Source organism: Lactuca serriola, chromosome 8, assembly GCF_051521515.1.
Source record: "Lactuca serriola cultivar US96UC23 chromosome 8, Lser_US96UC23_V15, whole genome shotgun sequence".
Taxonomy (NCBI): domain Eukaryota; kingdom Viridiplantae; phylum Streptophyta; class Magnoliopsida; order Asterales; family Asteraceae; genus Lactuca; species Lactuca serriola.
In genome coordinates, this window is record NC_136415.1 from 272,907,439 (window position 1) to 272,931,027 (window position 23,589).

General features: G+C 36.9%; 2 protein-coding genes across 7 annotated transcripts; both read right to left on the minus strand.

Annotated features, from left to right (window-relative positions):
- Nucleotides 1–1,217: 1,217 nt before the first annotated feature.
- On the minus strand, nt 1,218–11,572 carry LOC145068520 (uncharacterized). 6 transcript variants are annotated; one of them, XM_079015495.1, is made up of 9 exons: nt 11,208–11,572; nt 10,990–11,120; nt 10,112–10,211; nt 9,956–10,024; nt 8,975–9,177; nt 8,783–8,886; nt 8,607–8,671; nt 5,237–7,545; nt 1,218–1,368 (listed from the first exon to the last, which is right to left on the minus strand). In XM_079015495.1, exons 8-9 carry the CDS (start codon nt 6,324–6,326, stop codon nt 1,334–1,336), a joined length of 1,125 nt encoding a protein of 374 aa, XP_078871621.1. In that variant the 5' UTR covers nt 6,327–7,545; nt 8,607–8,671; nt 8,783–8,886; nt 8,975–9,177; nt 9,956–10,024; nt 10,112–10,211; nt 10,990–11,120; nt 11,208–11,572; the 3' UTR covers nt 1,218–1,333. The 6 variants fall into 6 exon arrangements, with proteins under 6 accessions (XP_078871621.1, XP_078871619.1, XP_078871622.1 ...); XM_079015493.1 differs by having other exon boundaries at nt 8,607–8,886; XM_079015496.1 differs by having other exon boundaries at nt 8,607–8,886; nt 10,990–11,125.
- A 5,478-nt stretch (nt 11,573–17,050) lies between these two features.
- Nucleotides 17,051–19,883, minus strand: LOC145070829 (ELMO/CED-12 family protein). Its single transcript, XM_079017785.1, has 8 exons — nt 19,623–19,883; nt 19,074–19,183; nt 18,877–18,945; nt 18,463–18,633; nt 18,234–18,357; nt 18,021–18,068; nt 17,667–17,761; nt 17,051–17,247 (listed from the first exon to the last, which is right to left on the minus strand). Exons 1-8 carry the CDS (start codon nt 19,768–19,770, stop codon nt 17,149–17,151), a joined length of 864 nt encoding a protein of 287 aa, XP_078873911.1. The 5' UTR covers nt 19,771–19,883; the 3' UTR covers nt 17,051–17,148.
- Nucleotides 19,884–23,589: the final 3,706 nt, after the last annotated feature.

The following is a 23,589-nucleotide window of genomic DNA, read 5'->3' on the forward strand; positions in this document are numbered from 1 at the left end:
TGTGAAAGTTTATACTTATTATTTGTGTGATACTTGTATGTGTCGGGTAGGGAGGTGTGTGGGGGCGAGGTCCCGTATCTCACGAATAGCAAAGTGTGGATGGTGTTCCATATCTCATTAGCAGCAGATCAGGGGCGAGGCCCAAGTTAGGGAAAGAGTGAGTGTGGGCTGGGCCCGTATCTCACTATCAGTAGGAGCATGGACGGGGTTCCATGACTCATCAGTAGAGTTCGGTTGTTAGGACCGGAGGGTAGTCAGACACCCCAGTTACGTCTTACAGTATGTGATGATATGTTTACATGATAGCATGATCTGTTATATGAGTTAGAGGTAGTAGGAGGGGAGCAGTCCCCAAGTTCGGTTGTTAGGGTCGAAGGGTAGTTCAGACACCCCAGATATGTCTGATACTCTGTTACGTTATAATATGTGATAGTAGTAGTAGTATGGGGTGAAATAGTCCCCGAGGTTCGGTCGTTAGAACCAAAGGGTAGTCAGCACCCCAGAATGGCTTGACATGGGTAGTCAGCACCCCAGAATGGGTTGACACGGGTAGGTCGGCACCCCAGAATGGCCGTACCGGGTAGGTCGGGCACCCCAGAATTGCCCGGTAGTATGTATGATATATGATTGTATGGTATGATGGGGGAACTCACTAAGCTTCGTGCTTACGGTTTTCAGTTTTGGTTTCAGGTACTTCCGGTAGCGGATGAAGGAGCTCGGAATGATCGCATGGCACACACCATATATTAGTCAGCCTGGGAATGTTTTACTCTGATAACGTATATGTATTTTGGAAATTAATACCCTGATTATGTTTGGAATTGATGATCTTACTTTAAATAATGTTTTATTAAAAGAAATTTTTAGTCTTGAATTTTGGGACATTACAGTTTATTAAATTTTATAACAAAATAGATGAATATCAATAACAATTATAGTTTCTATTAACAAATTATCACAATTGTCGAGTTTGACTAATTTGACTTAGTTTTTCAGAGTTGGACCGAGTTTCTCTAAGTTGGACCGATTTTCTTTGAGTTGGATCAATTTTCTCCGATTTGGACCCGAGTTTAAACGATTCCAATTTTTGTGTCGAATTTTTATAAAACCGCGTCATCGTCTTCCTTTCCATACATTTCCAAATAGCACATACCATACATACATAATGTAACGTCCCAAAAATTCAAGACCGAAAATTTCTTTTTAATAAAGCATTACTTTAAGCAAAGACATCATTCCAAAACATAATCTGAGTATAAGTTTTCAAAACACATGTTCATTATCAGAGTAAACATTCCCAGGCTGACTAATCTATGCTGTGTGTGCCATGCGATCACCCCGAGCTCCTCCCTCCGCTACCGGAAGTACCTGAAAACAAAACTGAAAACCGTAAGCACGAAGCTTAGTGAGTTCCCCACCTTACCACATACCATGCATAACCACATACTGCACATACTAGGCCACGCCCGCTATCCGGGGCCTCGCCCCCTACTTCGGGCCTCGCCCGCTACAACGGCCCCGCCGCTCCAGGCCCCGCCTGGCTTCGAGCCCCGCTCGGATACAGATCTGTTTCACTTAGGCCTTGCCTGTCACAGGGCCCCGCCCACTAACATATAACATCACATACACATATCACACAATCATCACATAAGCTAAACGTATGCTAACAGCTCTTGCTCTAAGGCCTCGCCTATCTCTGGGCCCCGCCCGTGTCCTGCTACTGATGAGTCATGGAACCACGTCCATACTCCTGCTGTTAGTGAGATACGGGCCCAACCCACTCTCACTCCTTTCCTAACTTGGGCCTCGCCCCTGGGCTGCTGCTACTGAGATGTGGAACACCATCCACACTCTGCTATTCGTGAGATACGGGACCTCGCCCACACTCACCACCCTACCAGGCACGTACAAGCATCACACAGAAAACAAGTATAAACTATCACATAAACCATCTCTTGGGCACCCGCCCTCTATCTTTGGACCTCGTCCGAATATCATACTAGCATACTGTACCTAGGGCTAACCCCCCAGGTCTTTTACTCATAACTACATGGGCCGGCATTGTGGCCGTAGACCCATTCATACAAAAGGGAAACTCACCTGATACTGCTGAACTGCTGCTGCTAATCCCTTTGACCGCTACCCGACCACTGACTCCGAACTGCTGCTCCACTAGCTCCCCGAGCTACCAATATCAACACATCACTTAGTCTAACTGACCTTCAAAGGTCAACCAAGTCAACCCTCGCCAAAGTCAAAGTCCTGGTCAAAGTCAACCTTCCAGGTCAACCCTACTCGCCGAGTCCACTTACTGACTCGCCGAGTTCTTATGCTCAAAGTCCTTCCAATCGCGACTTGACTCACCGAGTCTACAGATTCCCGAATCCTGTCCTAACCAACTCACTGAGTCCTTGCTCGACTCGCTGACTCGAGTCTTAACTCGAAGGGTTTGGGACTACGCGACCTGACTCGCCGAGTCTAAGAACAGAATCGCCGAGCACAAGGCAATCTTCATCCAACTCGCCGAGTTGTTCATCCAACTCGTCGAGTTCATGCCCATCTTCATCCGACTCGACGAGCTGTTCATCCCACTCGTCGAGTTCTTCCTCATCTTCAAGCTACTCGCCGAGTCCACTCGAAGGACTCGCCGAGTCCATTCGGTTCCACAACATGCAGAGGACTTCCGAGTCATGCAGGGACTCCAAACCGTAGATCTACTTTTCCCAAGCCTACTCCTCACGTAAAGTTGCAAACTTTACGTGTAGAGAGGGAGATCTAGGCAAAATGCACCTTAAACTAGAGTTTAAGACCAAGATGCTCCAAAATCCACTCAATGGCTGATACTTTACGGGATTCTAAACCAAAACAAGCATGGATCTGAGGTAGCAACATCAGATCTGGACTTCAAGCTCGAGATTGATCTTAAACATGGCCTAAAAGCCCCAAAACTCATAACCAAGGAAAATCTGGAGGAGAGAAATGACTTAATACCTTCAAATGCTCTGAAATGATCCCCAAACTTCAGATCCAAGGCCACTCCTTGATGCTACAAAGATTCCCCCCTTCTTCTTCTTCCTTAAAACCACTCAAAAATGGCTAAAAGCTTGAATGAACACAATGGAGGCTTAGTTTGCGGCGTTCTGGGTGTGAGAGACAATAAAGGAGCCCTAGGAAGAAGAATGAGGCGATTAAATAGGCTCCAAGCCCCGGAGTTAGGGTTTTCCTCGCACAGACCAGACTCGCCGAGTCACCTTGGCCGACTCGCCGAGTCGGTCACTTACTCCTCGACTCGGATCCCGCTCGGACTTGCCGAGTTCCTCCTTGGACTCGCCGAGTCCCCCTTAAATCTTGGGTTTCCTTTACTTTCTGGACTTTCAAGACTTTGGGTGTTACAACTCTCCCCCACTTAAACTAAACTTCGTCCTCGAAGTTTGCTATGGCCCACCGCCCGCGGTCTACTTTCAATATCCCGCCAATTATTCCAACACCCGCTGCCCACCTTTGATGGCCTTTAGCTAGGTCGTTCCGACTAACATTACTCCTTGCAGATAATAATCCTGGGTCTACCCTGACCCTGAACCTTCTGGAAGCACAACTTACTCAACCGACAATCCTTCTGGTACCCTCTGAATACTGCACTGAATCCATAGGGATTCACCCCTTCCTTTTCATGCACAATTCCTTGCCTTCCCAAGGCAAAACCCCATAACCAACTATTCCTTCTGACATTGTGAAGGCCCTATCCTCCACCAACTCCATCACCCCCGCTTTTACCAATACGGGTCATTACTGCCAGTAACCACTGACACACCTCTCTTGTCATAACTTGGTGTCGAGCACCCCTCGAATCAACTAACTGAATTCCACCATAACCCGCCTTCCCGCACTACTACTGACTGTATATTTCTGCCATTCCTTATCTGCCTTCCGGATGAACTGAGACCACTCTGGTCCCTACCAACCCATCAATATCTGGATTACCGGCTCCCACCGGTAGCTAGACCCAACACCATCCCTGGTCGCTCTCAGCGACTCCCAAAGAAACCTCGACCACCTATAACTGCTCAATCAATTCTACCATTCAGGCACTACAAACCTGGGATCCCCGATCCCCTAACTTGACACTAAGGTCCCTACCAGGTCCCACCTGCGCTGCTAAAACTCACGGGCCTCGCCCACGGGTCCCACCCTCCCCTATCCTTCTAGTCCCACTAGTCTATTCACTCACGCTCGGGCCTCGCCCAAGGGTCTCAGCCAACCATACTACTGAGCAACCCTGCTCCCAGGTCTCGTCTACACTGCTAATCTCATACGGGCCTCGCCCATGGGTCTCACCCAACTATATTCTGGAGCGGCCTCTCCCAAGGTCTCACCTTGCTAGGGCTATACAAGCCACTCCCTATCATTCTCATCCACTACCCATCCTGATCCCTATCTGATCACTAGAAAATAAGGGCCTCGCCCCAACTCTGCTAACGAAGCGACTAAGGAATGCTACGGCTTACCCATAGCCTTACATTACCATCCATTGTTGTCTGCTAGTGAATGCTACGGCTGCCCCGTAGTCTTACAACACTTCCACCACTGACTGCTAATACGAAGGCACCCATGTGCCATTAGCTCTCCAGATCCTCATTCCGACTCCCTCGAGTCCTACGGGCGATTCACAATCTAAATCCCCAACCACGAACTAACCATTACCATCACACGCACTAGCTGATGGGGAGTTTCTCAAACTCCCAACCCTGAAATCCTCAATCCATCAAATGCTGAACTATTTCCTTTCCTCCTCGGAGGTCGCGCACTCATTCTGGGTCTGCGTGCTCCTCTCTGGGCACACTCGGAGGATTGTTCCCCACTTCGATCCTGCTTACCCCTTGCTACTCAATACTCAAAGAAATCCCAGTCCTTGCTACCATCCCATAATCAATCTGCTAAGGAACCCAGGCCTACCATAGCTAGGGATCTGACCAATCCACCTCTGACACTACACAACCCCGATCTAGTGAGACATACCAAGTCCCTCTCAAGCATGCTACAGTTACTGCACCCTTCGAAACCTTCTTCAATAGAACCCATCCCTTAACTACCAATCCAATATCCAAGGTATGCAAATGGCATATAACTCAACCATAATCAACCACACAAAAAAAAAAATACTCATACCGATAATGATGCAGAACCATAACAATATAATCATGCACAAATAAAAGAACTGAAAATGGAAATTGCATACCTGCAACGTCCGGCGATGCTCGCGTCTCCAAGGTCGTCATCTGAAAAGCCCTGCTCCCTGCTGCAGGTGCCTCTACCTGGCCCTGACGGCCATCCGTGATCCTCAAGGTTGCAGGGGCAGGTGCCATCACCCGTCCTGCCGAAGACAAACTGGGGCACTGGGCCTTCTTATGGCCCCGCTGGTTGCAATGAAAACATATCAAGTCTGATCTCTGTGCGGCGGTAGCAGTACAATCCCTGCTGAAATGACCAGTCCGACCGCACTTGAAACAGCCAGACTCACCACCGCTACTACTCCTGCACGCGCCCCCATGCGCCCTGCCACACTTTCCGCACTGACTGCGGTCCTGATGACCCCTCGATCTCGAATCCGATCCCTTGGGCCTTTTGCCCGAACCCGCAGCTACCTGAACCTCATCCGACTTCCTCTTCCGGATTTGCTCCAAATCAATTTCCCTTTCTCTAGCCCGAGAAATCATATCTTCCAGCGTCTTACAGCTAGATCTGCTCACGAACTCCCTGATGTCATCCCTCAACATCTCATGGTACCGAGCCTTCTTCATCTCCTCATCCGCGACATACTGTGGTACAAGAAGAGCCCTCTCCCTGAACTTGGCGGTGATCTCCGCCACAGTCTCAGTATCCCCCAAAGCATGACCAATCTCCTCCCACCAATCCCTCGCTCTATCCTTCAGAAGACAGGAGGCGAGTCTAACCTTGTCCCCCTCGGGACACTTGCTCGTACGAAAAGCATTGGCAACATCAGCCAACCATCTGCTGCTAGCAATGGGATCCCTAGCCCCATGATAATCTGGCGCCCCGCAGGCCCTGAACTCTCGAAATGTCAAGGTACGCGCTCCCAGCAAAGCCATCATCTCGGTACGGAAGGCTCCTAGCCTCTCATCCAAAATCTCCAGTATACCCTCCTTGACTGTGCCAAAGATCACAGGAGTCTGGTCTAGCATACTGCGCGCAACCTCGGCGGATATCAACTCCCTCATTCGCTCCTCGAGCTGCTCGGCCCCTGAACCCGAGCCTGATCCCTCTCCGGCGCCTGATCCGCCCGCTGGTCTCTCTCGCAATGTCACCATGCTGAAACATATAACACAACCACTATCAGAATACTCATCACTGATGCGAGACCACCCATACCCTACCAGGTTCCCGGTCTTGTCTCGGCCTTTCCCGAATCGAGTACGGATCCTCTGCTTTCAGTAGTACGGGCCCATACTACCTTCCACATCTATCCGTACTTTCCTCAGGAATTGCTTCGACTCCACCAGGTCCCTTAACCACTTCTACTACTCCCAGCACTACCTCATCCTAGGCTTACCCTAGGGAAACCTCTGACTCAACTCAAACCAGTCCTCAGCTGCTGAAGGCCTCCTTGGGATGCCAATTAGCCATCACCTGGATACCGTCACATGTGACGAGGCTCAGATAATCCTTCAAGTAAAAGACTCGTTCCTACAACGGTTGGACTCAGACAAGAGCTGTGCAATAGGACCAAATCCAACACTCTGAGATTATTCAACCCTGATCACATGTGGCGTGTCGTATCCACCTAATGGCTAACTCCCACCGCTCAGAGTCCCACAATGCACAAAGCAAGCAGCATTCTGACAAGGGAAAATCTAACCATAACATACTCAAGCAATCATATTCACATAGCAAGAATCTGAACTAGCATGCAACACAACTCATAAACTCAGGCATAACCTAAACAGGCTATCCTACTACTGTATAAACAACACTATCATGCAGCTCAAAAGCACAAATAACAGGCACATAAGGCATCATCCCTAGATCCTTAGTCCTATTCTAGCATGCTGTTCTATCAACTGATAATCATAACATAAACTTGTATGGGTATTTTGGGGCACTTACTTGAGCTCGGTTGATTGCATGCACCACACCTCTTTTCTCTTTTCAAAGTTCTTTTCTTTCTGAATTCCTTTTGCTTTTCTAAAACTGTTTTTAGTTCTCAAAAATCCTTTTACGAAACTGTCTTTTCATTTTTGAAAACTTTTCATCCGACCCCTTAGTTTGAGTTCAGGCACACCCGAGAGCATGCCCGAATCCCTCAAACCAAGGCTCTGATACCAACTTGTAACGTCCCAAAAATTCAAGACCGGAAATTTCTTTTTAATAAAGCATTACTTTAAGCAAAGACATCATTCCAAAACATAATCTGAGTATAAGTTTTCAAAACACATGTTCATTATCAGAGTAAACATTTCCAAGTTGACTAATCTATGGTGTGTGTGCCATGCGATCACCCCGAGCTCCTCCCTCCGCTACCGGAAGTACCTGAAAACAAAACTGAAAACCGTAAGCACGAAGCTTAGTGAGTTCCCCACCTTACCACATACTGCACATACTAGGCCACACCCGCTATCCGGGGCCTCGCCCCCTACTTCGGGCCTCGCCCGCTACAACGGCCCCGCCGCTCCAGGCCCCGCCTGGCTTCGAGCCCCGCTCGGATACAGATCTGTTTCACTTAGGCCTCACCTGTCACAGGGCCCCGCCCACTAACATATAACAGCACATACACATATCACACAATCATCACATAAGCTAAACGTATGCTAACAGCTCTTGCTCTAAGGCCTCGCCTATCTCTGGGCCCCGCCCGTGTCCTGCTACTGATGAGTCATGGAACCTCGTCCATACTCCTGCTGTTAGTGAGATACGGGCCCAACCCACTCTCACTCCTTTCCTAACTTGGGCCTCGCCCCTGGGCTGCTGCTACTGAGATGTGGAACACCATCCACACTCTGCTATTCGTGAGATACGGGACCTCGCCCACACTCACCACCCTACCAGGCACGTACAAGCATCACACAGACAACAAGTATAAACTATCACATAAACCATCTCTTGGGCACCCGCCCTCTATCTTTGGACCTCGTCCGAATATCATACTAGCATACTGTGCCTAGGGCTAACCCCCAGGTCTTCTACTCATCACTACATGGGCCGACATAAAGTAAGGTATTTATTAGAAATGATTTATATATGTAATGTATTCAATGTATTAAAGTCTCATTAATTTTAATAATTTAAATTTTTTCTTATTTTTCTTATAAATTCAAACTTCTCAAATTGTTAAAATTTCATTTTTTTTTTAAATAAACCCATGTAATACATGGGTCTCACACCTAGTTCATATACAATCAATCAATAAATCCGAAAAATATGCACCAATTAAAAATATACCGAAAATAGATTTGTTAATGTAGATGAAAGATTTCCAAATAATAATTCAAAATAATATGCAGAAATTGTAAATTCAAATTTCAAATTCATCATATCCAATAAAATATGGAAGTTTGGTTATTCTAATTGGAACAAGCATTGGGTTGATATACCTCCTTCCCGATTTATAAGATTGTAAGTTGTAAGATACTTTGTATACATCATTCCATTCGAATCCCTACAAAAAAAGAAACTCATAAGATACCAGATTTAATATTTAATACTAATATAATTTGATAGTAAAGTAATATAATCATCTCAATTTCTTCATCACGCATTGAAATCCTACATCCTCATTGAAATCATGCATCCTTCTGCATCATCTGAATTCTTCCTGCATCCTCTCAATTCATTCATCATGTAGTCATTCATCCCATCCATAATCATAGTATCCTATATATCAGCATTTTTAGTTTCAAACACATTTAATATATTATATCCCTTAAAATCTGCAATTATTTTTTGAATTTATTCCTCTTACCTTATACCAAATATGCATCTAACATAAAAGGAATGCAACCCTGGATTGCGTTTGAATTCCACCACAATTAATGAATTTTGTTGACTAAAATCTTCTTTTTTTTTATTTCGGTTATAAAACCCGAACACCAAATAAAGATTTTTATGTTTGAAATTTCAAATTCCTTTGTCTTCTTTGTCTTTTTATTCCGATCAAGTCTGCACCTGGGGAAAATACACATGTTCGTTCATTCACAAGAGTTCAATCTATCAGGTAAGTATATTAAAAACTACTTTAAATTCTTTCTTTTTTCTTTTTGTTTCCTTTTGTGTTCTTCTCTTTCTGTGTGTGTGTTTTCATATTATGTTGTTCGTTTTACAATGTTTGATTTTTGTGCGTTTTACTATGTGTGGTTTTTTGATCTTCTCTTTCTATGTGTGTAATATATTTCCTCATAATTTATTATATTTGTTATTAATTGTTTATATTTGTGTGTGTTGCTTTTATTTCGAAAAAAAATGAAAATCGCATTTTATAATGTCTTAATATTAAACATATCTAATTTATAGCAATGTAGTTTAACAGTTAGCTCTTATGTGTTTTACTGCGTGTGTGTTTATGTTCAACATCAAACTCTTTTAGCATCCAACTTTAATTTTCTGCCACTTTTGGACATTTTAAACATTTTTTTAACATCAGACACTTCATATCATTATTTTTTCAACATGTATGATTTTTTTTCAAATTTCAGAAAACCAGTCAAAAACACTTGTCCGTTTTTCGAATAATTAAATAAAATTTACTTTATATCATATAAATAATAATATATATAAAAAAATAAAAAATAAATAAATAACTTATGAAGCACAAAAATCTACACCAACAGGTTTTGGGAGTTGTTAGAAGTTTCCTTAATGCAAATACTATATGCATAAAAAATTATAGTCTAAATTTAATTTAGTTTTTTTAAAAGAAATGTCAAGGTGGAATATTTCAACATACTGTTAGATACTGGAACAATCCATCTATCTGTTGTGGCTTCAGATATACAGCTCCAATTATATAAAAAGCCTGCAAATCATATAACAACAATATATATTCAAGTAAGGGCACAATGGTCATTTTCATAAATTTAGAACAAATTTGTAATTTACTCACCTGTTGCAGGAATGCAGAATGTTGTGACCCAATAACACATGAATGTATATGCACCATTGATCTTTGAGTAGAAAAAATTGAATTCATAATGGCAACATATCTGAAAAATATAAAATCTTTTTGTTAGAATAAAAGGAAAAAGAAATTAAAAAAAAGTAAGTTGAGAGACATGCTGTCGAGGTCTATCTTGTGATCCATGTAAACACAAAATCTGTCATTACTTATCAGAGTAATTAAATTAATAGGTAATTTTTATATTATAATTTATAAACTAATTGATGAATGCAGAAGAATTATGAATTACCCGAGATTGTGGATGAATTGATCCAGAACGAAATACTCTTTGTATGTCTAATCATTGTTGTTATTTTAAACAATCTTTTTATATATTAAAAATAATAAAATGTTTGTGATAAAAAGAAATGAAAGTAGGATGCATGCTAAAAAAACATAAGATAAACCCAAAATGGTGGAAATTATGAAAAAAGATACAACAAAGTGCAATCGAAAGATATCCTGAAAGCAAAGTAGATCCAATTCATTCTTGCTTATTAAGCTCTTCATCTTTAATCACAAACTCTTCTAATTTTTGTAACAATGTTTCAACTCTTAGGTTTCCATGATCCAATGAAGAATCATATATGTAATCACAAGAACTGAATCCAATTGCTATCACCATCGGCACAGTTTTCTCATCAGGAAAATGAAGAACATATATTTCATCGAATACAATGGAGATGTAGGTGAATGTATGGCTAGACCATCGACAGGGAACCATTTATAGAGCGCATGCAAATCACACAACGAAGTCTCCGAATTTGATTTTAATAAGCAGGCAAAAAGCCCTAAAAATAGATGAATAAAGAATCGCTACTAACCCTGACTATCTTTTGAAGGAGGTTCCCACTTTTGTCTCTATAAATGTGAATAGCTGATTGGAAGACAGGAACTGCGATGCAGTGGTCGGTGTAAAAAGCGGTGGTCGTCAAGTACCGATTTTCCCAAGCAACTGCACTAAAAATCCAACAGATTAGCAATTCCCAAAATCTAACAGCCAATATCACGTCTAACAACCAAAGGAATTGAGAGAACCCACCGGGAAAGCAGGTGGCAAGAACTGAAGTTGGTGGCTTGAAGAAGTTCATGAAGCCTGTTCACTACTGGTATCACGATGGAGCCGATTGGTGGTTTTACTTAGGGGGGGGGGGGGGGGGGGGGCGAAGGATGAAGAAAAGAGGAACAGTGGAAGAGATAGAGCATAGAAATCCAACAGATTAGGAATTCCTAAAACAGAACAGCCAATATCAGCTCCAACAACCAAAGGAATTGAGTGAACCCATGGGGAAATCTTGTGGCAAGAACTGAAGTCGGTGGTTCCACTGGGGGGACGAAGGACGAAGAAAAGAGGAAAAGTGGGAGACAACATAGAAAGTAATGATGGATAGTTTGGAAGAGCATGTGGTGACACGAATAGATTTTTGGAACGGTGGATGTACACGTATACAAAAAGACTCACAACTCAATGATACAAAACAAACAGATTATTAAAAAACTAATTAAAAATAGAAATAGAGCCAAATTATTAAAAAAAATAGAAGAAAAAAAACTGTTCATTAAGAGACTTCAAAATTAAAATATTAAAATATAATGTATCCAGATTAATGTCTTTTACTGAAATGATTATTATTTAGGAAACTCAAACAGCAAATCAATCAAATTTACGAAAAATCTCGCAAGATTTGAAACGGAAATCCTAAAAAAAATCAGAGTATAAGACTTGATTAAAATACATATATATATATATATATATACGAGCTTAATCCTGAATTCCTCTTCTTCTCTATGTTATCTGTATCGTGTTATCTTGCTGAACAAGTCGCCTCCGAATAGGTCACAGTTTTTTGTAAACCATCGCATCTTCTAAATACTCATCTCAATTAGATCTTGGTTTTATTAATCTTTCATTTGTGTTGTTTGTCTTGCTCAGAGATCAATGGGATTTCGAGGAGATGGAAACGACTAACACATTACCCCCAAATCTGAAGGTATCGATCCCAATAAGAACTACTCCACAATTACGTAGGTAACACCTTCAATTTTAAAATATTTACATTTATAAATCCTAATTTATTTCCATTACCTGGTTTTGTAATCAAGAAATATGAACAGTAGATGGAAGGATGTGTTGAATTTTATTAACACTTCCAATTTCACAACCTTTGTCTTGATTTGGAAATCGACGCTAGCAAAAGGTTTTTAACCTAATTTGTTTGAACTAGAATCTCATGATTTATCTGATTCTTATAATTGATTTTGCATTAGGCTTCCATATACATTTGGAGGTATCTTCTTAGTGCAATAAATTGGGTACTTTTTATGCTAACTTACGTGTTTTAAAGTTGTTACTGTACAGTTAGTGATAATGTTTTATGTATTTCACTACAATTATAAGTAAATATAATTTATATATCAGTACACAATATCAACATTTTTAATCACTCTTTTTTTTTCTAAATGACTCGTCATAAATATCATCAAAACATATTAAAAATTGATTACATTATAGAATTAAGTTATAAACTTAAAGACAAATAACATAAATATGTGTTTTTTTATTTATTTATTTTTATTTATTTATTTATTTATTTATTTTTTATTTTTTTTGTACCGCCAAATACAAATATACTAATCTACTCCTAAACTAACACCTAATTCCACCTATGTAAGTTATTAATTGGTATAATTTAAAATTACCATTTATTTAGTAACTGATTATTATTTAATTTGTCAATTGATATTTATTGGAATCACAGGAAATAACTATCGTCTGTAACCTAAGGGTTTCAAAAATCTACATTTCTAATTAAATACTTACCATTTACTTTGTAATTAAATACTTACGAATCAAAATGTTATTTAAAAATACAATATTAAAATTCATAAGTTTTCTAAATTAAAGAAATATTATTTTATTAAATAATTTATTTTTAAATTCAATTAAAAATCAACACCCGTGGGTTCCACGGGTTTTAACCTAGTAATACAATATTTAACATATTACATCCTTAGAGGATACGGTGTGGGCATATCTCGTGCTCGTTGTGGCTGATGTGGAAGCCAAAAATGGCGTTATAACGGGGGAACACCGCCCCCCCCCCCCCCTTCTCGTTTCTTCTTGTCATGACACTTCTCGTGCTCGTCACCACTTATTGAAATGGGAGTAACAACCAATCAAAATCATTTTTCTTCCTCCTTCTCTCTTTCTCTCTCTACCTTTTAACAAGTTATAACATTATAACACTATTTCCTACATGGTGTTATGGTGGTGTTAAGGTAGACGTGACATCTAATATGACATTATAACACCGAATCATACCCAATACTCTTACTTTTAATAAAAGAGTGCCAAATGGCCACCTAGCATGTCCTCCGTCTACAATTTTTGAAAATTAAATTTCGATAATACCTTTATATTGTTTTTAAATCGTTGGAGTTATTAACCATTAATTAAAATTCAAATGTCTGCAACATATTTATATACTTCTGCCGATTACACCCATTTCTGAATAGGAATTACCAATTTGTTGCTTGAAATATGTCTCTCGTTTCATCGACGCTGCTATGATATCATCTCTATTTCTATATTCCATGTTCCTACACCTAATATCTCTTTCATCTCAATCAACCATCAATTTCAACCACTTGTCGCCTGTGTATCGCCTTCAACCACTCCGTCAGTTCATCTTCATATTTCCGTTCTTGTATTGCCGTTGGAATTCTGGGGCAATAAGAGGGGTAGGGAGGACGGTGGTTTAAATGGATCTCCCAAGAGCTATTATTTTAGTTCAATCTTCATATATATATATATATATATATATATATATATATATATATATATATATATTGCCGTTGGAATTTTGGGGCAATAAGAGGGGTAGGGAGGACGGTGGTTTAAATGGATCTCCCAAGAGAACAAAACTATTATTTTAGTTCAATCTTCATATATATATATATATATATATATATATATATATATATATATATATATATATATATATCATAATCATCTTTCTTCAATTTTTTTGGTTTGTTTTGATAAATGCTTTATATACATATGCAAATAAAATTTCCATGGATCCTAAAAACGAGGTTAACCTTTTTATAGTGTTGATAAATGTTGGACCAATTCTCATGTACGTAGCCTGATATAAATTCCATTATAGTTGTGAAAGTTAATTATTTACATAAAATATAAAAAGAGTAAGACATGTGGAGGATGGAAGAGATAACCGATCCATTAAAAATTGTGATAAATGAACTTTTGGTTAAGAAAAATAACTTTGGATGCCCAAAAGGAAGTGTGATCACCATCAAAGTCAATCTCCTCACTGATACATTTGTTCAGACTTGGATCAGGAACCGCCTAGGCATATTTCATCATTCTTTGACTCAAGCGATGAACCGACTAGGCATAGTTTATTCTTCATTGGCACGAATGAGAAATCAATAGGCCAATAATGGTTGTACCAGTTTGACTTGAACGGGGAAGCACCGATGGAACATAGTTCATTGTTGAAGGAAAATCCATGTATAAGTCGCGTCTGCACCCGAATGACAAGCTATATATAAGTCACGTATATAATTTTATAAGCGACTCAAACCTATGAAAATATCTTTTATGACTATAGTTGATTAGTTGTTGCTTATTTTTGTCTCAAAATTTTGTTATGTAATATTTAAAATAAAAGAAAAAATGATGAAGATTTGTTCAAAATTTACTTTCTCTTATAATATTACTTGTATTTTTTTTTCTACTATCAATGATATTAGGTTAATGAAAATTTATTTGAATTTTTTTTATAATACTATTTATATTATTGTATTGTAAAAACATTATTATTGTTGTTTTTTTATCTTAATAAAAAATAAATTTAAAATTATTAATATTAATAAAATAGTAGTAAAAATGTAATTATTAAATAATAAACCTTTACATTTTTACCAAATGTTATAAGGAAGTAATGATAAAAATTAGTTAAATGATAATTATATAACAATGATGACTTAAAAGTAAGACAAATGATAATTAATTATATGATAATGATGACCTAAAAAGTAAGATAAGTTGTGATTCAACACTGTTATTTATACCCCTTAATTTTTAAACCTACCCCTCATTATTATTTTTCTGGTAAGAAATATTCTAATTATTTATTAACCGTAGCCTTTTATTATTTTTGACCAATAAATGTAAGTTGCTACTTCCAAGCTACTGAAAATATACATGTCATCAAATTCTCTCCGTACATAATATATTGAAAAGTGTGTGTCGCTTAATTTAGACATAAACCGTCATTTAATTCAAAATAATAATCAGTTAACAATATACAAAATAAGTTTTTAAACAATAAACTAACGTCGGAAACCTTCACCCGCCACTAACCAACGCCGTTAACAATCCGGTTATCGCCGTTAATATTGAGAAAGAGACAAAATAAGAGGTATATCCGGCTACCAACGGCCGGCGGCCACCAGTCGACATTCAGATCGACCATCAGACTTCACCACTCTGAATATCGTGAATCACTACCAGATCTGTTGGTGCACCACTCTAAATCACCCATCGGACTTCACAACCGACGTTCGCCGCACACGACAAACAACAACGTCGGCTGTTGCTGGTTTTCCCCGCCATCATCGGCGTGCACCACACACCAGTTTAAGGATAAGAGAAAAGAGGGATTGGAGGATAAGTGAAGAGAGGGAGTGGCGGCTATCGTCTGCTACCAACAGCCACCGACAAACGCCGTAAATAAGAAGGAACGAGAACGATGCCGGAAAAACCACCGATAGCTCATCGACTTCTGTATCACTCCTTTTCTCTCTATTCATACATAACAGCTAGCGTTTATAACATAGTCAATTTCATATCCTCATATTTTAACATTACAGCCTATCAATATTGATAAACCTTCTAACATTATATTTCTTTTAATTCATATATACATTCATATTGGGAGATTTTTAATACACAAACATAAAATAAATCACATAAATCAAGATTATTATTAATATTTATGAGTTTATAAATACGATATCATGTGATATATTTTTAACATTTATTTTAATTCTTTATTATAAATTTTGAACTAAATTTTATAATACCAAATCAATATAAATTATGTATTATTGGTAAATAAACTAAATAAAATATAAAATTTATTTTATGTATAATAGTTTAAAATATAAAAAATATTTTAGTAATTAGATTTAAAAATTAAAAAAATATTAATCATTACATACTAATAATTATAAGTAAAAGGTTAAAAGATCCTATGCAATCATAAACTAATCATTAAAAACAATGATTAGAGGGTATGGATACACAAGAAATAGGTATAAATAAATGAAGACATTATAATTATATGATAATAATAATAATCTAAAAAGCAAGATTAATGGTGTATGAAGGTGTGTAACTTTGTGTGTACATGATCCTTTTTAGAATGAAAAAAATATGAGAAACAACTATTATTATATTTTCAAAATATATGCAATTTTGAAAATTGAAATATTCATTTTTTTGAGAGCTTTTGGAAAATATATCAAACCGAAAATGTTTTGTAACTTTATTTTTATTAGAAAAATTCTGAAAAAAAAAGTAAAGATTATTCCAAAACCAAACGGAATCCTAAACAATTTGAAAATTACTTGTTTTTCAAATTTTATAATATTTGGACAGATAGAAGGAAAGGGCCTTAAACTACAATAGATGCAATTTGTAACGGCCTCACATTTCACGCTAGACATCCACATTAGACCGCCAGGGTTGGACCGGTCTCAATTCCAGACCGAAGACCTGAAACCAGTCCCAACTCCAAAACTAAAACTGTGTGTGTGTGTGTTTCTTGTTTTTAAAATTTTAATATGATCCTGATATTAAAAAAATGGATACCAGGAATCAACACATGTGATCAATCATCGAACATGGTTATATAATTAATTACATGGCTATTGGCCACTGTTATTTTTAATAGTTAATGAAGAAGACGAAAAGATGGCATATCTTCAATCCTTAGAACATCATCCAAAAGTAGCTCTTTCTCCAATTGTGCCCGAGTTGATTTCAATACCTCCTATAAATAAATAAATAATAAATAATTATTTATTTAGATAATCAGTACAAAGTTATTAAATTTGTAATAAATCCCAAAAAGTTTTCTCTTGCTTATTTGACGTGGTTATAACGTTTTTAGTCCCTGTTACAAACAAATGATTATATTTTTGGAACCAAAATTGCAAAATTATGTAATTTACTCTTCTGATTATTTAATTAAATAGATAAAAACAAAAGGGTAAATAAGTAATTTTACTTTCCCATTTGATAATCAATTCTGTTGCCCCAACTGATCATTTGATCCAATCATAAGCATAAATTAAAAAAAAAAAAAACACACACCCTAAAGTTTCGTAGATAATATTACTTACTAGTCAAATACCTAAAATACCCCTAATAGAGATAACATCTGTGGACAAAAATTTATAGATAGCTTACATTAAACTCCATGTAGGTTGCATTTTTCTCCATCCATTTTTTGTCCATAACAACAAATGCAATACAATAAAGGAGATCAAAAGCCCACTCGTTTTCTGAAAATTCATCAAAAATCCTATACCTAGTTAGTACATGAAATCACATTATTTATTTTAAAACGGGCAAAATACTGAAAAACATATATCATATTTTCACCATTTTAGCCACGTAACTACATTTTTTTAGTATCTAAACCATTTTACTTTTTTTACCATATAAGAAAAAACATTTTTCACTACGGAAAATAAGTTAGAATGGTGAAAGTGTGTATTTCGCCCTTTTGAAATTTTTTTAGGGTAGATGAGTCTTTTTTACCTGACAAAATATGTACAAAAACAGCACTCACATGTGTCCTGGGTTTTGCTGAAACATTAACGCGCTAATTGGTTAGCCAAAATCATCAATACATGGGACAAAAGTTGTACTTCTTTGTACAACCTTAAAAGACAGTAAATTCCCATATTACGAAAAATAACCCTAGAAATGAAATATATTCCAAAATAAATAAATAAATAAATAAATGCTTACTAGTAGTATGTAGATCAAGCATTTTCATGAGCATAAATGTAATATTTACACCAGCGGCTGCAAACGGATATTCCCATGCAACTCCCCTAGCGCCTTGTTTTCTCAACAGATGCTGAAAAGATATCTGCATTTTTTTTAAGAATATAATTAATTGTCTCAACTAAAATAAAGCACTAAAAAAATAAGTTATAGAATAATAGAGTTTGAATTAATGTAAAAAAAATCTTACAGAGAATGTCTTTGCAAAAAATAGCAAATTCTCCAAGGAGATGAATCCAGCTCCCCTGAAATCTGTTGATGGATCTTTTCCCTGCCATCCCATTTTTTTCCATTCATCTGATATCAGCCCATGTAATTCTTGTCCTGGGAATGCAGATGACCATAATGCCCTCAGAGCCTCCTGTTCTCTTACAAAAATAAATGTTATCATTTTAATTTTTTTAACTCTCTAATTAATTCTCCATCTCATATCAAAACTTTCTGTCATTTCATTCCTCCAACATACATATACGTGTGTGAGCGTGTTGTTTCTTTTCCACTTACACTAAGGGTTAAAATGGTCATTTACTCTTATTCAAACTTCATTAATAATTAAAAGGTAAATCTACTGAAAGATTCATTCTTGTAATTAAAATTAAACTACCTGATGTTCTTGCCTCGTAGCATCGTAATAAACCTTTGCTCTGTTTTTTAGCCTTTTTAGTCTCTCTTCCTGCAAGATCGATCAAATAGGGTTTAAACAAGAACATATTATTATTGTTATCATTGAATAAAATATCGATACTTTTACAGTTTTACTCACTTCACTTTATTATTTAATCATATTAACTGAAAACTTGCCTGAAGAGGAGTCACGTTCATGAAGATTCTTGCATAACTTGCTTTTTTATTAAAACACACACAAGGAAGGCCCTTCCTTATCCACGTAGAAGCTCCGCAAATTGCAGGATCTATAACAACATATACAGTGAACATTTAGTTAATGAAATTGAACACTCAAAACAATTGATTGTTTGATTATTACAACTTCAAACAGCATAAACACATCCAAACACTATGCTTAAGGGTTTCACCAATTGATGTTTATTGTTGAATTATGTAATGTAAATGATAAGATTCCATAAAAAGAAACAACTTAATGAACATCATCTCCAAAAGGAACTACAAGCTAATATGCGATCGAATATATATAACCTCACGAATCCTGTTAACCAAAGAAACTAATTTTACTTTCAGCATTTCAACAACTTAAAAGCAAAACAAACACGTAGATCACACAAAAAAAATCGATTTTTAAAGCGTACAAGCATAGTCTACATTCCACAATTGTCTAGAACCGAGAAAATGATAACAATAAAGGAATGGTTGCGTTTGAAAATCGAAAAGTACCCGAAAAAGAAGCAGCAGAAGCGTGGTGGAATCTAGAAGAAATCGAATGACCTGTACGGATAGCAATGCAGCTTCCTCCTCCAAATCTTCGATTCATTTCCTTCTGCTCCCAATTTGATAGATTTAACAGGCTCAGGGTCACCAACATTCATCCATGAACGAAGGGCGACGGACAGAAGGGAGAAAGAGAGAGATGGAGAGGGGTCCGTCTTCGTGCTCCGTGGCTCTTCGCAAACTCGGTGTGGTGAATTGGGTTAATCGTGTTGTTTCCGGCCAAGCCGTTTATACCCCTCGAATTTACTGATGTTGACAAGGTTAGTACCTCTCCTTGTAAAGCCTACGCAATTCCACCCAATTAAAATAGTATTGTTTGTTGAATGTCATATATGCCTATTTGTGAGCGAGAACATGGTAAAAGTTACCATGTTTTTTTATTCAAAATAAGGTTGTGTTCGGTAACCAGTTTATTTATCAAATTATTTAAAGATGTTATGTTTGGTAAGTAAAAAATTAATTTATAAGTTAGTTTTTTAAAAAGCTACTTAGGCTGTGTTTGATGCGTCACAACTAACTGATAAGCTATAAAGCTAACTTATTTTTTCGAGTATTTTAAGTTGTCATGTTTGACAAGAGAAAATGTAGTTTATTAGCTAGCATTTTAAAAAGCTACTTAGACTAGCTTTTTCAGAGTTTTTTTTATTTTTTATTTTTTATTTTATTTATTTATTTATTTTATATTTTGCAGATATACCTCTTAATTAATTACAGAAACACATTCTTTTAAATATCCTTTTATATCCTTTTATATTTTTTTAGCAACTTTACCAAATGATATTTTTAATCAGCTAGCTTTTCAGCTATCAACTATATTTTCATTTAACAACTAGATTTTCAGCTAGTATACAAAAGATAGCCTTAGGCTAGCTTTTTAGGAGTTTTTTTAAACTTTTTCAAATATACCCCTTAATTAATTATAAAAACACATATTTTTAAATGTCATTTTATGTCATATTATATCTTTCAGTTAGTTTTACAAAACATTATTTTTTATCAGCTAGTTTTTCAGCAGCAACTGGCTTTTTATTTAACAACTAACTTTTTATTTAACAACTAGCTTTTCAGCTAGTATGCCAAATGTAGCCTAAATATTGTACCAACCGACTACTGAACTACCCGCTATTATTGATATACAAATCTATAAGTCATATCAATATCGTATAATAATTGAGAAAACATGTTATCTAACTATATTTGATATTAAATAGTTTGGCTCCTAATAGATTTGGTTAGGCTATATGGAGTGTACAGCATTTTCATGCGTAAGGTGACACACATAAGAAGTTAACCAACACCGCCCCATGCATCATGAGTGTTGCTATGCTTCATTACAAGGGAGAGAGAAATAAAAACGGTAATATGACATTTTTGGCAATTTTTCAAAATAAATAAATAAATAACTACCCCTTATCTCTCTATATATGCGATTCAAATTATACACATGAAAACACTCATTCTATCTCCCTATATAAAATTATTCGTTCGCCAATCATCCAAAAATGATGAATAATTCGTCATCTTCATCTGATGACGTATTTCCACTCATTGATGGAAGTGATAATTGCGTTGATGGGTCAAGAATACGAACGTCCAAACACCATCAAGAGGACTAGAAATTCAACCAACATGAATCATGAGGCTACACACACTTTTAGTACGTGATTACTTTGTCGATGATTGCATATATAACAATGTTCAATTTAAAAGTCGTTTCCATATCAATAAACATTTGTTCATGCGTATAATAATTGATTTATAAGCTAATTACGAATAACTTCAATATAGATATAATGGTAGAGTAAACTAGGTTTTATTCCTATACAAAAGTGTGCTACGAAAATTAAAATTTTGGCATACTACAACGTCACCGATGCACAGGATGATTATTTGAAGATGTCTGAAAGAACTGTCCGATAATGTGTATACAACTTTTGTGAGTATGTTATAGAGTTATAAAATAAAATATATTTGCGAAAGCTTATGAGAAGTAATGTTGAACAGTTGTACTCTGCATATGAAAGTACACACGGTTTTCGGAGAATGTTCGGTAGCATTTATTGTACATATTTGGAGTGGGAAAACTGTCAAAATGCATGACGATGTCAATTCACAAGGGTGATCATGGAGGGCCGACTATAATACTAGAAGCAGTATTGTCAAACAATCTATGGTTTTGGCATGATTTATTTAGCATGTCAAGGTTAAACAATTACGTAAATGTACTAGGTGCATCGTCGATATTCAATGACATTTTGCAGGGTAAAACATCCGATTTTTCATATGTTGTGAATGACAATGAATACAAGTTTGGTTATTACCTTGGAGATGGAATATATCCGGAGTATGTTACATTTGTCAAATCATACACATATCCACAAGACGAAAAAAAGAAAATTGTTCAAGTTCGCATAAGGATCAACAATGAAGGATGTTGAATGGGCTTTTGGTATGCTCAATAAGAAATGAATCACGAGAAAAAAATCTCTGATCCACTTCACCATGATAACATATCTGATGGAGCATGAAGCTCTTTGTCTCCTCCAGATGTCCGACCACCTCCAGATTTACTTATTTCTTCAGATGACCACTAGAGACCGCCTCTATCTTCATTCACACCACATTTGGTCTGATATGATGTAAAAATTAAACATTTTGAATTCAATTAAGATAGAATATAATTTGAATGAAAATATACATGTATTTAATAAGTAATATAATGAATCATGGATTTCATTTAATCTAGATCAAATCTATTATGAATTTGTATATCTTGTTTGTATAGATAACTAAATATATTAAATAAAATAACTATTTTTTTCTTATATTTATCTATTTTAGACTGTTAAAACGAATCTTTCTTTTGTTTTACTCTTTATCGTATTGGATTGACCCAAATTTAGCAATCCAAGAAAATAAAGTGTTCACGGGCGAATATTTGCTCTTTCAATTTCTATTTCAGTTCTACCATTAGCTCATAACTTTTCCGAATAGATGAATTGGTTTCTGTTGGTGATGTAGTTATTTTACAAAGGTTTTTCTTTCTGTTTCATTATTCCTTCGTTGGATCAACATCATATTTCTTTCTGATCCGTTCCTTCACCAATGATTTTTTTTGGATTTGTACCATATTTGTTATGCGTTGCCACCTCCTCTTCTCTAACTTGTTGCTATCTCTTTCTCTCTTATCTCTGACCGAAACACCACCAAATCAACATTAGATATTATGTGTTTGTGCATTTTCAAGTTAAATATGTTTTGTGTGTATGGTGTATTTCATGGTGGTTGGTGATGGTTCCACCACTGCATCAGATAGGGTCTCCAATGATGGTGTTTATAAAAGGAAGTTATGATAAAAAGATGTACACAAGGTGTTTTATGAAATGTCTCAATGAAATTTGGTAAGTTATTAAGCCGTGAATATAAGGCATGCCCTAAGGACCCTTCCCCTTTATCGCACATAAACTCGATGATAGATGCCAAATCAGGACATGACCTACTAACATTCATGGATGCTTTAGAAGGATTCCAAAAAATACAGATGGAACCATCCGACCAAGATGATACTGCCTTCATAACTATTACAGGTATATATTGTTGTATTGTCATGCCTTTTGGTATTAAAAATGTAAAAGCAACATACCAGAGGCTAGTGAATTGAATGTTCAAGGATAAATTGGGGAACACCATGGAAGTATACATTGATGACATGGTGGTCAAATATAAGAAAACTAAAGATCACCTCAAGGATCTTCAAGGAGCCTTCAACATTTTAGAAGAATACAACATGAAGTTGAACCCTTCCAAATGACACTTTGGTATGAAGGAAGGAAAGTTTATTAGATATATGGTCACCAAAAGAGGGATAGAAGCCAACTCTGAACAGATTAAAGACATAATCGATCTAATATCC

Coding starts and splice junctions, on each gene's coding strand:
- LOC145070829 (XM_079017785.1), bottom strand. CDS start 19,770: ATGTTGGTGACCCTGAGCCTGTTAAATCTATCAAATTGGGAGCAGAAG. Junction 18,946..19,073: donor TGAACGTGACTCCTCTTCAG/GCAAGTTTTCAG, acceptor TCGATCTTGCAG/GAAGAGAGACTAAAAAGGCT. Junction 17,762..18,020: donor TTTTGTACATATTTTGTCAG/GTAAAAAAGACT, acceptor ATGAATTTTCAG/AAAACGAGTGGGCTTTTGAT.
- LOC145068520 (XM_079015495.1), bottom strand. CDS start 6,326: ATGGTGACATTGCGAGAGAGACCAGCGGGCGGATCAGGCGCCGGAGAG. Junction 1,369..5,236: donor AGCATCGCCGGACGTTGCAG/GTATGCAATTTC, acceptor TTTTGTTTTCAG/GTACTTCCGGTAGCGGAGGG.